The sequence below is a fragment of the Carcharodon carcharias genome, chromosome 6 (assembly GCF_017639515.1).
Source record: "Carcharodon carcharias isolate sCarCar2 chromosome 6, sCarCar2.pri, whole genome shotgun sequence".
NCBI classification, from domain to species: Eukaryota; Metazoa; Chordata; class Chondrichthyes; order Lamniformes; family Lamnidae; genus Carcharodon; species Carcharodon carcharias.
Window position 1 is genome coordinate 125455900 of NC_054472.1, and position 14182 is coordinate 125470081.

At 38.3% G+C, this 14182-nt stretch overlaps 1 protein-coding gene across 3 annotated transcripts in view; it reads right to left on the reverse strand.

Annotated features, from left to right (window-relative positions):
- Positions 1-5042: 5042 nt before the first annotated feature.
- snx16 (sorting nexin 16) overlaps positions 5043-14182 on the reverse strand; it is a 50233-nt gene continuing 41093 nt past the window's right edge. For all 3 annotated transcript variants that reach the window (XM_041188975.1, XM_041188976.1, XM_041188977.1), the window contains 3 exons: positions 8943-9079; positions 7950-8066; positions 5043-6598 (listed from right to left, as the gene is read on the reverse strand). In XM_041188975.1, coding sequence (XP_041044909.1) covers positions 6493-6598; positions 7950-8066; positions 8943-9079 — 360 coding nt within the window. In that variant the 3' untranslated portion in view covers positions 5043-6492. The remainder of the gene's footprint in view (positions 6599-7949; positions 8067-8942; positions 9080-14182) is intronic.

Here is a 14182-nt window from a genome sequence, read left to right on the forward strand (position 1 = left end):
CACCACCCTTTCCTTCCTGCCTGTCCTGTTGAAAAGTCACATACCCCTGAATATTTAGTTCCCAGCTTTGATTTCCTTGTAACCACATCTCCATAATGGCTAAGATCATACCCATTAGCCTCTTTTTGTGCTGTTAATTCATTTACTTTGTTCTTAACACTCCATGCATTAAAGAGCCATTATTTTTTCCTTTTTATGATTTTTTCCCCCTTTGACCCTATTTGCTGCTGCTTTTTTATGTTTGTACACTCTGTCTCTTCCTGTCACATTCTGGGTATCAATACCTAAATAGCTGGCCTGCAATGCTGCCATATCCTTTTGCTTTGTTAGCCTATGTATCCCCTCTCCAGGATCCTCCTCCCCACCTCTATTTAGTTTAAAGCCCTCCCTACAGCCCCAGTTATTCAATTCACCAAGACACTGGTCCCAGCACGGTTCAAGTGAATCTCATCCCACCGGAACAGCTCCCTTCTACCCCAGTACTGGTGCCAGTGCCCACGAACTGAAACCCAATCCTTCCACACCAATTTTTTGAGCCATGCAGTTAACCCCTTGACTTTATTTACCCTATGACAGTTTGCCTGTGGTTCAGGTAGTAATTCCGAGATGATTACCTTGGAGGTTCTTTTTAATTTAGTTCCTAATTGTTCAATTTTTTTCAGCAGAACCTCCTTTCTAGTCCTATCAATGTTATTGGTACCAACTGGATGAACTCCCCTCACTCTTTGCGCTCTTTTTAAAATGAACTCTCCTTGCTCTCCGCACGATTTACAAAATGAACTCCCCTCACTCTCGGTGCTCTTTTTAAAATGAACTCTCCTTGCTCTCCACGCGCTTTTTAAAATGAACTCCCCTCACTCTCCAAGTTCCTCTCCAGCCCTGAGGAGATGTCCTTAACCCTGGCACCAGGCAGGCAACACAGCCTTTGGGACCCATGCTCATGGCTGCAGAGAACAGTATCTATTCCCCTAATTATACTGTTCCCTACCACTATTACATCCCTATTTCCTCCCCCCACTTGAATGGCTCCCTATAGCACGGTGCTGTGGTAAGTTTGCTCATCCTCCCTGCAGTCCCCGCAACTGTTGGAGTTTTGCAGGGGCCGAGGTGCCTCGAATGGTACTCCTGGGTCCCCATACCTGCCCCACCTGCAGTCAGACCCTCCTGTCTCTGTTAACAGCCAAAATTTGAATTACCTAATCTGAGGGGTGTGACTGCCTCCTGGAAAGTGTCCACGTAATGTTCTCCCTCCCTGACTTGGTGCAATGTCTACAGCTTGGACTACAGCTCCACAACTCTGATCCGAAGTTCCTCATGCTGCAAACACTTACTACAGATGTGTTCGCCCTGGATCAACTTGGTGTCCAGCAGCTCCCATACACTGCAGTAGCAACACATCACCCAACCGTCTTGCCATCACTATTGTATTTTATTTATTTAATTAATTACTCCAGTAGCCCTGCTATTTACAATTTGTGATTAATTTTTATATCAGTACCAATCTTATACTTAACAATCTATTTTTAGGAAAGAAGTAATAAAGACTAGTGACCTAAAGCACAAAACTAAACACCTTAATTTTACTTTATAGACTAGAAATACTCATCATTCCTACTCACCAAACAGCTGCTCTCTGAGTGCTTTATAAAATGACACTTTTTAAATGAACTCCCGTCGCTCTCCACATGCTTTTAAAAATGAACTCCCCGCACTCTCCGCACGCTTTTTAAAGTGAACTTCTCTTGCTCTCCACGCTTTTAAAAATGAACTCCTCTCACTCTCCACACGCTTTTAAAAATGAACTCCCCTCGCTCTCCACACGATTTTTAAAACAAACTCCTCTCACTCTCCATAAGCTTTCTAATGAACTCCTCCCACTTTTTAAAATGAACTCTCGCTCTCCACAAGCTTTTTAATGAACTCCTCTCACTCTCTGCGCTTTTTAAAATGAGCTCCCCTCATGCTTTTTAAAATGAACTCCCCTCGCTCTCTGTGCTCTTTTTAAAAGACTTCCCTTGCTCTCTGCATGCTTTTTAAAATGACCTCCCCTCGCTTTTTTAAAAAATGAACTCCTATCGCTCTCCGTGCTCTTTTTAAAATGAATTCCCCACCCTCTTAAAAATGAACTCCCCTCGCTCTCCGTGCTCTTTTTAAAATGAGCTCCCCATCCTCTCCTCACGCTTTTAAAAATGAACTCTCTTTGCTCTAGTGTGCTTTTTAAAACAAACTCCCCTCGTTCTCTGCATACTTTTTAAAATGAACTCCCCTCACTCTGTGCTCTTTTTAAAATGAACTCCCTTCGCTCTCCGCACGCTTTTTAAAATGAATTCCCTTGCTCTCTGCACGTTTAGAACAAAAATTTGATATATGAAGGGAGATTTGGATCTCAAAGGAATCTTTTGTCTATGTCCAACTAAACAGCTAAGCAAGGCTAAGGAATGTGTTTATTTTCCCCAAAGGCTACTGACAATATATATAGGCAACATGAATGTTTTTATATTGAGGAAGATACAGTTTGAAAGACATATGGAACAACAGAGTTTACATATTAAAAAGAGAGAAACATATAAAGAAGAATGAAAGGCTGTGACTGAGAAGGCCATGTAAGATGTAAGAGGAGTGAGTGAAATAGCCTTAATGAAGCCGCTAGCACTAGTGCATAAGTCTGCTATCTAACGAAACTGAAGCTGGAGAAAAGCCAATTGGAATTCCACTGTCTAGGGTATTGTGTTGACTTGGTGGTTCTGTTTTAAATCTAAAATCTATTGTGAACCATTGCCTTAAAGGGAGTGTAACAGGGGTCAGGTTAATTAGGAGTTATTATAGTAGTAACTGTGGTCTAATGTATGTGCATGGCATATTTTATTTTGTTAATAAATATTTTAATTTATGAATTCAGTGCACATATCTCGCGATAAATACAAATTGCAAAACCGTTATGATAGCGTGACCAAATTTCCATTGTGGATTTGGTTCGCCCGGCAGACATCATCTGTCACGTCATAACACCCTGAAAATGAGCTGCATATTTTCTTGGAGAATCTGTGGGAACATTTTAATTTTAGATGGTTACTTTAAAAAAAAATGGTTTCAATGGATCCAACAGGGCATGCCATGATGCAAGCCTGCAGGTCAACACAAATTTTCACTTTTTAGAAAAAAAAATTGACCTCATTGCAGTTACTTTGGCCTTTCCCAGTTTCGCAACACAGAAATATATCCCTCAAGTCAAAACAAAAAGTCACTTTAGTATCAATTCTAAATCATTCAGAAGTAGGGGGGTCTTCAAAAAAATATTACTTTGGGATATATTAGTGAATAAAGAGGTAGTTGAGATACCGATGGGTTAAAAATGATAAAGAGTTATTAGAAAGGCTGGCTGTACTTAAAATCGGCAAGGCACCTGGATCGGATGAGATGTACCCAAGAATATGGAGAAAGGGTAGAAATACTGACCCTAATCTTCCAATGCTTCTTGGATACAAGCCATGATGCCAGAAGACAGGAGAATCACACCCTTGAAAAGATAACTACAGGACAGTCAGTTTAACCTCGGTTGGAGAGCTTTTAGAAACAATAATCTGGGGCAAAAGTAATAGTCAATTAATCCACATTTGGCCAAGTAAGAAAAGTTAGCACAAAACTAAGGGCAAATAACTTGATTATGTTTGAGGTAACAGTTGATGAGGGGTGCATAGGTTTCAAAAAGGCAATTGATAAAGTGCCACATAACAGGCTTGTTAACAAAGTTAAAGCCTAAGAGGAATAAAAGAGAACAGCAGCAGCATGGACACAAAGTTGCCTGAGTCACAGGAAACAGTACTGGTGAATGGATCTGTTTTTCAGACTGGAAGGTATATAGTGGGATTCCTCATGGCGTTATTAGAACTGCTTTTCTTGATCTGTATTAATGACCTGGACTTGGATGTGCCCTTTGCAGATGACACAAAACTTGTGAATTGTGAGGGTCGTGATAAGACTTGGGGAGGCAATGGTGTAGTGCTATTGTCGCTGGAATAGTAATCCAGAGACCTAGGGTAATGCTCTGGGGACCCGGGTTTGAGTCTCACCAGATGGTGGAATTTGAATTTAATTAAAAGAATCTGGAATTAAAAGTCTAATGATGATCATGAAACCATTGTCGATTGTTGTAAAAACCTATCCGGTTCACTAATGTCCTTTAGGGAAGGAAATCTGCTGTCTTTACCTGGTTTAGCCTACATGTGACTCCAGACCCACTGCCATGACTCTTAACTGTCCTCTGAACAATGACAATTAGGGATAGGCAATAAATGCTAGCCTAGCCAGCGACGCCCACATCCCATGAATGAATAAAAAAAATCTTCAAGAGGACACAGGGGCTGGTGGAACAGGGAGATGTGTGGCAGATGAATTTTAACACAAAGAAGTGTGAAGTGATATACTTCTGGAAGGAAGAACAAGGAGAGGCAATGTAAAATTCTAAAGGGGGTATACAGGTGCACATATCATTGAAGGTGGCAGAGAAAGTTGTGAAAGTGGTTAATAAGATGTATGCAAACTGGGCTTTATAAAAAGAGGCATACCGTACAAAAACAAGGAGCTTATAATGCAAAATATGAAAAATTTTGCAATGGAAACTCAGACTGAAGGTCAAGTTTTTTTCACATTGAGTTAACATACCAACATCTCTACACATTAGGGACTAACTCCTTCTTAACCTTTAAAAGAACTTAAAAGCCTTAAGTCAACTGCAGCTTTGTGGACTACATCTTAATCAGTACTTTTCCAGCCATAAATTTGGCACCTAAGAGGCTGTCAACAAATAGTTAAAACTAGTCATTACAGAAATGTGAAATATATTTAGCCAAATTCTTAGCATTGTTCACAATAACAGAAGAGTGGAAGTAGGTTAAATGATCATCTATAACAACAACTGATTGGAGCTATGTCACTTAATGGTCCTATCCAGAAGAAAATACACAAATTATACAAATCAAATCACTACTTTTCGCATCCAAGTATAAGGATTTTGAAATAAAGAAAATCAGAGTACTGAATGATAAATGGGAAAAAACTTTATTTATAAAAAACATTTTTCCACAAATGCAACCATGCAAATTAAATCCCATAAGTTTCCCCTTTTCAGAAAGCTGTATTTCTTTCTGCACAAAAGTTCTTGATGTGATGGGGTAGCCCCGTCGTAATATGCTGCAATTTAAGTCATGCATAAAATCTCCATAAATTTGGCACATCACACAAATATATACCTACACATGACCAAACATTAATGCAAGCGGAAAGTTAAAAGCATCCAATCAGTTAACTTTCATCTTTAGGGGCTACAGAACTTAGAATTACTAGCATAAATTAAAAGATTCCTAATATGAAATCACGCAGTTCTGGTATAAATATTCAAAAAACCTACATCATCCAAACTTCATAACCCAAACACATGCTACAGACTATCAGTAACAGATATATGTTAAGTAAAAACTGACATGTTACATCTCTTGCAAATCTAGAAAAACAAGGCACTTGGAGCAATCAAGACATGCAATTTTGATTGTAATAACATAAAAAGGCATCTCAAAAACTAAAATATCTTTTGCCAATGAAACTTGACAAAATTCAAATGCATAGTCTACGCCATGGCTTAGTGAACAGTCACAACTGGTCATAAATTGTAAATTACTGTGTCATATTCTACAGGACAGCAAAAACCCCACTGTGATTATGACTTCAGCTAGTTGTAAAACTGACAAAATTAACAGGTACATTTTGGCTTCTGATCTAAACAAAAATCTGTTTAACAGACAAATTTTGGGAACAAAACTAAATGAGATTAAGTGCTGTCAATTAGATAAAACAATTTGTGCAGCTTAAATAAGGCTCAATTGCTTTCACCTAAGCCACAGTGATGCCCAATCAAACCATTATTTTTTTTGAGAAACCCAATGACATTAAAAAGTAAACATAATGTGGAATATTTAAAGTTCAGTTTAGTTAACATCAGGAAAAAAATTGGCTTTGATGCTGCTCGGTAACTACAGCTTGATTAGTGAAATGGTCATCGTACTTGAATTTACAGTAATGCATTTTAACCAAACTATCCATGTCTATATTTCTGGATGGAAACTGAATGCAGCTTACAGAAAAAATTATTGTACAAATAAAACTGAATGGCTTCACCATAGAATCAGCCCAATTCATCTGCAGAGAAATAGTCTGCAAGTACTACAAGCACACAAATTTGCAAAATTCAGGGCCTACTAAATCTGTTTTTTGCAATAGAATCTACTTTGTTGCATCAGGCAAAAAATATATTGAAATATTTATTTTTAGACAGAGCAATTCCCTTGGCTATTTCAGGAACAATGAATTCTAAAAACATACACAAATTGTAGAAACCATGTTGATTCATAGCTTTGAGCTGTATTCCAGCTACAGCTATTGCAATATATTACCAAGAATAATTGTCAGCACTAACAAATGCTAAAGCTGGGTGTTCTATCAGTCTTCTTCTGCAGCTTGGGCTTCCTCCACAGGTGGATATATTTCAGTTACAGGGTTGTTCCAGGAGACTCCAGCTTGTTCTTTATCAGACTCCATTCCAGAACTAAAAACATGAAAGTAATATAAAATTAAATGTCTCACATTTATACTTTTTAAAATAAAATTGAGATCAATAGCAAATCAATTAAGCAAGATTTTTTTTAAAATGGGTTAAGCGGATTGGAGCAGAAAGGAGTACAATTTTATTGCTGAATCTCACATTACTGCTATTCCCCATTTATACAGGCCTTTGTATGATCTCCAGCTCTATCTTTTCATCAATCTAACTTAGACTACACACCAAAGCTTATTCTGGTCTTAAATTAGTCCTAGATGTCAGAAGCTAAGATTCTCAATTTAAACAAGGCTAACTTTTAGAAGATGAGGAAGGGATTGTCTGAAAAAAAAAATGGGAGAAATTAGCTGATCAACAGCATAATCTGTTCAAATGGTACTGGGTTTGTAACCCCAAGATCAAGAGTTCAAATCTCACAATGGCAAACTATGAAACAATGTAACTTCATCTGAATAGTAACAGATGGAAGCATGTTTGTACTCAAAAGAGTTACAGGACCTGAAAGGCAAATAAGGTATTTTCATCATGATGCACTATGGTCTACAAAAGTTTGTGGGACCAGTATTAAACAGAGGGAGAATGCAAATAAAAGGAAGATGGAAAGAAGCAAGCATGAATGGGGACTGGGTGGATTAGAAAAAGGAACAAAAGGCACCATATTTATTGTCTGTCATTTTCCTGGAGCATGGAAAAAAATCTTGCAGCTGGTATAAATGGTTATAGCAAAGTAAACCAAGAAAGAGATAGCAAAGAAAGTGAATCTCAAAAATTAAATAGAGAATAAGAGGCATGACAAAATTATTAAATTAATAATGTTTCTGCCTCAGTGGAAAAGGTAGATGACACTACAGTGCTGAAAAGAAAAAAAATCATGAAGAGAGGCCTACAGGCCTTTGAGCAGGAGTAGGCCCTCGAGCCTTTCTGCCATTCAGATACAAATTATACAAATGTATATGTATATCTTCTTGGTTTTTTTTCTCAGAGGGTCATTAGTCTGTGGAATTTTCTTCCTAAGAGAACAGTAGAGGCTGGGTCATTGAATATATTCAAGGCTGAGATTTTTGATCGACAGGGGAGAAAAAGGTTACGGGGGCTGACAGGTAGGTAGAGTTGAGGTGCAATTAGACCAGCCATGATCTTATCAAATGGTGAAGCAGGCTCAAGGGACGGAATGGCCTACTCCTTTTCTTATTTCTTGTGTATAAAGAAAAAAAAAACTAATGGATAAAATAAAGTACTCGAAGCTGCACATCTCCAGACCCATTTTCAGAGTATTAACAAAATAGGTAAAGAAATTGGACATGAATTTATTATATTCTTAATGTGGCTTCAAATCTACCTGTTATGCTCTAACACAGCTTGGTCAGCTTCTACTGCAGAAGACTCAACTTCTCCACTACATTCACTCTCCTGCCCAGAGGGTCTGCGTGTTTTCTCCTGTTCCAAGGACATTTCCCTACAAGACAGTCAAGAATACCAAGCAACATTTTAATATAAAAATTATAGTAACTCACTAGCTTTCCAGCATGCATATATTCTACATTTTGTGGCTCTATTAGTCTTAGTGTCAAGAAAAGGAGAAAAACAAGAATATGTACCAAGGTTTGAAATGTCCTGCAACAAGAAATGGCAATCTTCAAACTCACAACAGAAACTGATAAATGGTCTTTAAATTTTTGACAGAGAGCTTTGCCCTGCTGTGACAATGCTACACGAGGACAGGTTCAGCATTGGTAACATTTATGGTTGAACAACCTACCTGACATTCAATGGCCAGATCAGGAAAGCTGAAGCTAGGCAGGGAATGAATCCAAGAGGCATAAACCTATCTTTAGCTTTAGTAATATCTATTTTGCAGTATTAATTTGCTATTTAAAGTATTTAAGGTGCTGGCCCCATTTTGAAAGTTGTGTTTATTTAAAGTTTTTTGGACAATTTTTGTGTGTAACTTTTCAGCCAAGGAGCCATGTGAATACTGCTCCAAAATCACCACCAAAGCCCCTTTTGGACAGTTGCTGGAAGAGACCAAGAACTATAAAATGCAATCCTCCTCTGATTTTCCTTCTAATCTTGCTGGATAAAGCTCAGTCCATTGACTGATTTTCTCAAACATCTTGTCCCCACCGCAACTCTCATACTACACAGTCATTCTAAGTATCTCAAAAGGAGGAGGCAATTAAATCATTTAACTCAACGGAACATAGCCTTGTGGTAACCGCTTTTGTAATGAGTGAATCATTAAAATTCAGTCACTGATTAGACAACACAATACTTAGGGCGTTGATTTTAGTAAATCAAAAGAAGTCCACAAGTAAATTGCAAAGCCAAATACCTTACTCTACTTTCTAAAACTTCTATATGAAGATGTTTTTCTTCCAGTAATTTCTTCAAAGCCTCAACTTCCTTCTGTTTTTCAGCAAGTTCCTTTTGCAGTCTGTAGTTAGTTTCTTCCAATGTTTCACAGAAAGCCTGTGGTGGAAAATCATAACTAAATGTTTTACACTAGATCTTTCATTGTCATTGTATATCAATGAGACTAGGCCTTGAATATAACTATGGTATAAATGTATTTCAACTTTCAAAAGCACAATAAGACTTTAAAGTGCAGATAAAAATGGAACATGTTGGAAACATACAACAGGTCAGGCCAACTAGCTTCCGACAGGATTATACCCATATTAGTAACCCCTCTCTTTTCCAGACATTAACCAACCATGTGCAGTTCCAACATCTAAGATTTTTTTACCATTACTGCATCAATAGAAGAAATAATAGATAAAAGAAATGAAGTTTATTTCCAATGAGTAATCTATCTAAATCTGTCAACTACTGTAAGAGTACAGTCCTTACTTTGTAGCTAAGGGAACCATGTGTTGAGTATAATCATAATATTGTTATGATGCTGCAATTAGATGTTACACGTCATCGCTTACCCCCATGGTGTTTAAAGTCTGAGGTAACTGCCCCAGTTTGATTTGAGTTGATTCCAAATTCAGTAATCAAATGGATAGTAAGTCCCCAGACTCAGAACAGCATTATCTTGCAAGGGTGAATCCATAATGTGTGCATGATTCATATCATTCAAAGGCTAAAGAAAATTCTAATAGCTATGCAATCCATTATATTTGTTATCATTTAGTACAGAGGTGTACCAAAACAAAGCAAAAGGGGATGGGGATGTCCCTGTATCAGGACATCAACACCAAGTGTTGGAACCAATATTTCAAGCACACAGCATTTTAATTAAATTTAGACTAACCAGTCACATTTACTAAAGTGGGAGGATTGCTTCATGCAACAAACAGCCTTGCATATGGAATAAAAACAGAAAAAAACTCATCAGGTTAGCCAGCATCTGTGGAGGGCAAGTAGAATCAGAGAGTTAACAGTTCTGATGAAAGTTCATTGATCTGAAAGATTAACTCTGTTTCTGTCACTACAGGTACTGCCCAATCTAGTGAATATTTCCACCATTTTCTGTTTTTATTTCAGATTTCCAGCAACTGCAGTATTTTGCACTTGCACATGTGGTATCAATTGGAACCTGACTGAAAGATACTGAGGAAGTATCCACAAATGAGCCACAATCTGACTCTGGCAAAATATCAACTGTATAGGATATCCTTAATCAGATTTAAAAAAAAATCTTTACTGGTTTATCTTAGATCTTTGCACCTTATGAAATTAATAAATGCATACAATCATCCAGGCAAAAGGACATGGTTTAGGACTTTATAAGCATGTACACAATGTAACAGACTCCGGCTTTGGCTTGCATTTCTTGACCCTACTGAACTTAACTAACACTGAAGGCTTCGGTTAAATCACAAATATGGTGATCTACAATTAGGTTTTCTAAGTCTACAAGTCAAAATTAATACCAGTAGTATCATTATCCTTGAAAGAAATCTGAACTCACATTAAAAAATGTTTCAACAACAGATACATTAATTTGTGTATAACATGGTTACATCTTATGTGGAAATCAGTGATACAACTGCATACAATTTTCCAATCTCTTCAATAAAATGGAACACCACCAGATAATCCTCTCATGATTAAAACACAAATTGGCTAGTGGTGGTGAAGAATATTGGGAATTTTTTTAGAAACCAGCAAAGGATGACTCAAAAGTAATGGAGATAAATTGCAGTCCAAGAGAAAACTAGTAAGAAATATAAAATCTGACAGTAAAAGCTTCTACAAGAATATAAAAACAAAAAGAGTAGCCAAAGTGAGCACTGGTCCCTTAGGGGGGGGTGGAACTGGGGAATTAATAATGGAAAACAAGGAAATAGAAGAGGCTTTGAACATGTGCTTTGTATCTGTCTTCAGGGTAGAAGACACAAAAGGCATCCAAAAATAGTTGAAAATTTAGAGGCAAAAGGGAGGAACTTAGGACAATCACTATCACTAGGGAAAAAGTAATGGGAATAATAATGGGGCTCGAGGCTAACAAGTCCCCATGGACCTGACGGCCTGCATACTATGGTCTTAAAAGAACAGGCTGCAGGGGCATTGGTTGTAACCTTCTAAAATTCCCTAGATTCTGGTGTCATGAAAACATGCATTACATCAAATAATTATTTTGAATCCACCAGCTGGAAACCTGAATTGAACTTCTAAAACAGCCATAGGTGGCTACACAACTTGCATCACTGTACCTTCCACATTCCAGCCCACTGAGATGGGAACCCCATGTCTGCAAAAACCCAAAGAAAATAACCTCAGGAGAATGGGATGCTGGCTAAGAGAGGGATTCCCAGGCATGATTTAATCAAGCTACAATCAGGACACACTAGCCCTAACCATGTTTGAATTACTGGTCAGCTGGCGAGGGACAGTCATGTGGCAAGCCAACAACTTTGTATGTTTTAAGCACATGCTTTCTCTGCAGTGGGGCAAGCAGCCAAGACACTGAAGGAAGATGACCCGAGTGGGAGCACTCCTCTCTCTCCAACCTAACTTGCAAGCATTCAGTTTGCCAGTTGTAACTACTCAGATGCTGCAGAGACTTCTTAAAGGGACTCGACCTCTCACTAGTCTCCAAAAGAACAAATTGTCCTTCTACATCTTTAAATCACTTCAACAAGGGAAAGCAACAGGGCTACTAATTCAGCTCGAAGCCAGCCAAGATACCAACCACAACAAACTGTTTACCCCTTTCATTTTTACCAGACTCTAAATTGCTTTATCTATCCTTCCCCACTCTGTAGTCTATTTGTGTGTGTGTCTGTGCACATGAAAGTCTGAGTGTATTTTATTATTTAAATTAGACTGGGTTAAGTACAATAAAAACTATCCTCTTTTCTTTATTAAAACTCAAGAAAGCCTGTCTGATTATGTATTTTACGATCACAAGGTGTAAATAGTCAAACATTCACTGAATTGGCAAGTATCCTTTTCAAAAGGATCTGCTGTGGTCAAACGAGGACTGAATTCCTGATTCTAACACTGGAAAGGTCCAAGCAGATTGGAAAAAAATATAACACCTCGGTTTAAAAAAAAGAGAAACAGAAAGCAGGAAACCATAGGCTAGTTAGCCTAACATCTGTCATTGGGAAAATGCTAGAATCCATTATTAAAAAGGTTGTAGCAGGACATTTAGAAAATCATAACATAATCAGACAGATTCAACATGGTTTTGTGAAATGGAGTTCATGTTTGAAAAATTTATGAATTCTTTAAGGATATAACAAACAGGGTGGATAGAGGGGAACCAGTAGATGTAGTGTACTGGATATCCAAAAGGCATTCAATTAGGTGCCATAAAAAAGGTTACTACACAAGATAAGAGCCCATGGTGTTTGGCAGGCTGGTGGGGGTGACATGTCAGCATGGATTGAAAACAGGCTACAGAGGTAACAGAGTCAGGATAAATGGGTTTTTTTTTAGGTTGGCAAACTGTAACCGGTGAAGTAGCGCAGCTATTAGTGCAGTAGCCTCAACTACTTATGATCTAATATAATGACTTGGATGAAGGGACCGGCTATTGTAGCTAATTTGCTGACAATATGAAGATAGGTAGGAAATCAAGTTGTGAGGAGATTACAAAGAGTCTGCAAAGGGATATAAATAAGTTAAGTGAGTGGGCAAAAATTTGGCAGATGGCATGTAATGCGAGAAAATGTGAGGTTGTCCACTTTGGCAAGAAGAACTGAAAAGCAGAGAGTTATTTCAGTGAAGAGAGACTGCAGAATGCTGCAGTACAGAGGGACCAGAGTCTCCTTGTACGTGAATCATAAGTCAGCAGGTACAGCAAGTATATAAGGCGGTGTACAGAATGTTGAGCTTAATTGCAAGGGGGGAATGGAGTATAAAAGCAGGGAAATTTTGCTACAACTGTACAGGGCATTGTTAAGGCCACACGAGTACTGTGTGCTGTTTTGGTCACCTTACTTGAGGAGGACACACTTGCATTGGAGTCAGTTCAGAGAAGGTTCACTAGGTTGAATCCTGGGATGAAGGGGTTGGCTTAAGAGAGGAGATTGAGCAGGTGAGACCCATATTCACTGAAGTTTAGAAGAATTAGAAGTGATCTTACTGAAAGATCAGATTCTGAGGGGGCATGACAGTGTAGATGCTGAAAGGATGTTTCGCCTTGTGGGGAATCTAGACCAGGGAGCACAGTTTTAAAATAAGGGATCTCCCAATTAAGATTTTATGGCACCTAATTGAATGCCTTTTGGAAATCCAGTACACTACATCTACTGGAGATGAGGAGGAATTTCTTCTCTGAGGGCTGTTAGTGTCTGTAAATCTCTCCCGCAGAGAGTAGTGGAGACTGGGTCACTGAATATATCCAAGCTGTCTCTGACAGAATTTTGACTGACAAGGGAGTTAACGGTTATGGGGGACAGGCAGGAAAGTGAGAGTTAAGGCCACAATCTGAGAGCAAAACTAGTTCAGTTGGATTCATGTTAAACAGATACTGGTGATATTTTAGAATATGTGGAACTAAAAAAAACCTTAAAATATGACTATTGCACACACTTATTCAATTGTATAAGTTCTATTAATAGATGCAATGGATGGACTAATCAAAGTATCTATCATCAGCTATGGGGAATTCAAACTAGCAGCACAATAACAGAATTCAGCCTGGAGGTGAAGGCAACATGGATGAGAGCTTTAGCGTGGACAAATAAAGCAATAAGCCAATTGGACCTGTATAAGGAATGGGGTAGAACATGTAACTGAGCTGAAGTATAACGTCAAGGCTGAGTGTGATATACAATTCAAAAAATGCCAGAGTCTCACTGGACTTGGTCAATTTTAAGTTTGGAAGTAGTTTAGTGGTAGCAATCTTGTCTCAGAGTTAGAAGGCTTTGCATTCAAGTCTCACGCCATTGTACTGAGCACATTAGGACAATAAAGGAGTAGGATTTAGAAACATAGAAAAATAGGAGCAGGAGAAGGTCATTTGGCCCTTTGAGCTTGCTCTGCCATTCAATATGATCATGGCTGATCCTCTATCTCAACACCATACTCCCACACTCTCCCCATACCCCTTGAGGCATTTAGAATCTAGAAATCTATTTATTTCCTTCTTAAATATATTCAGTGACTTGG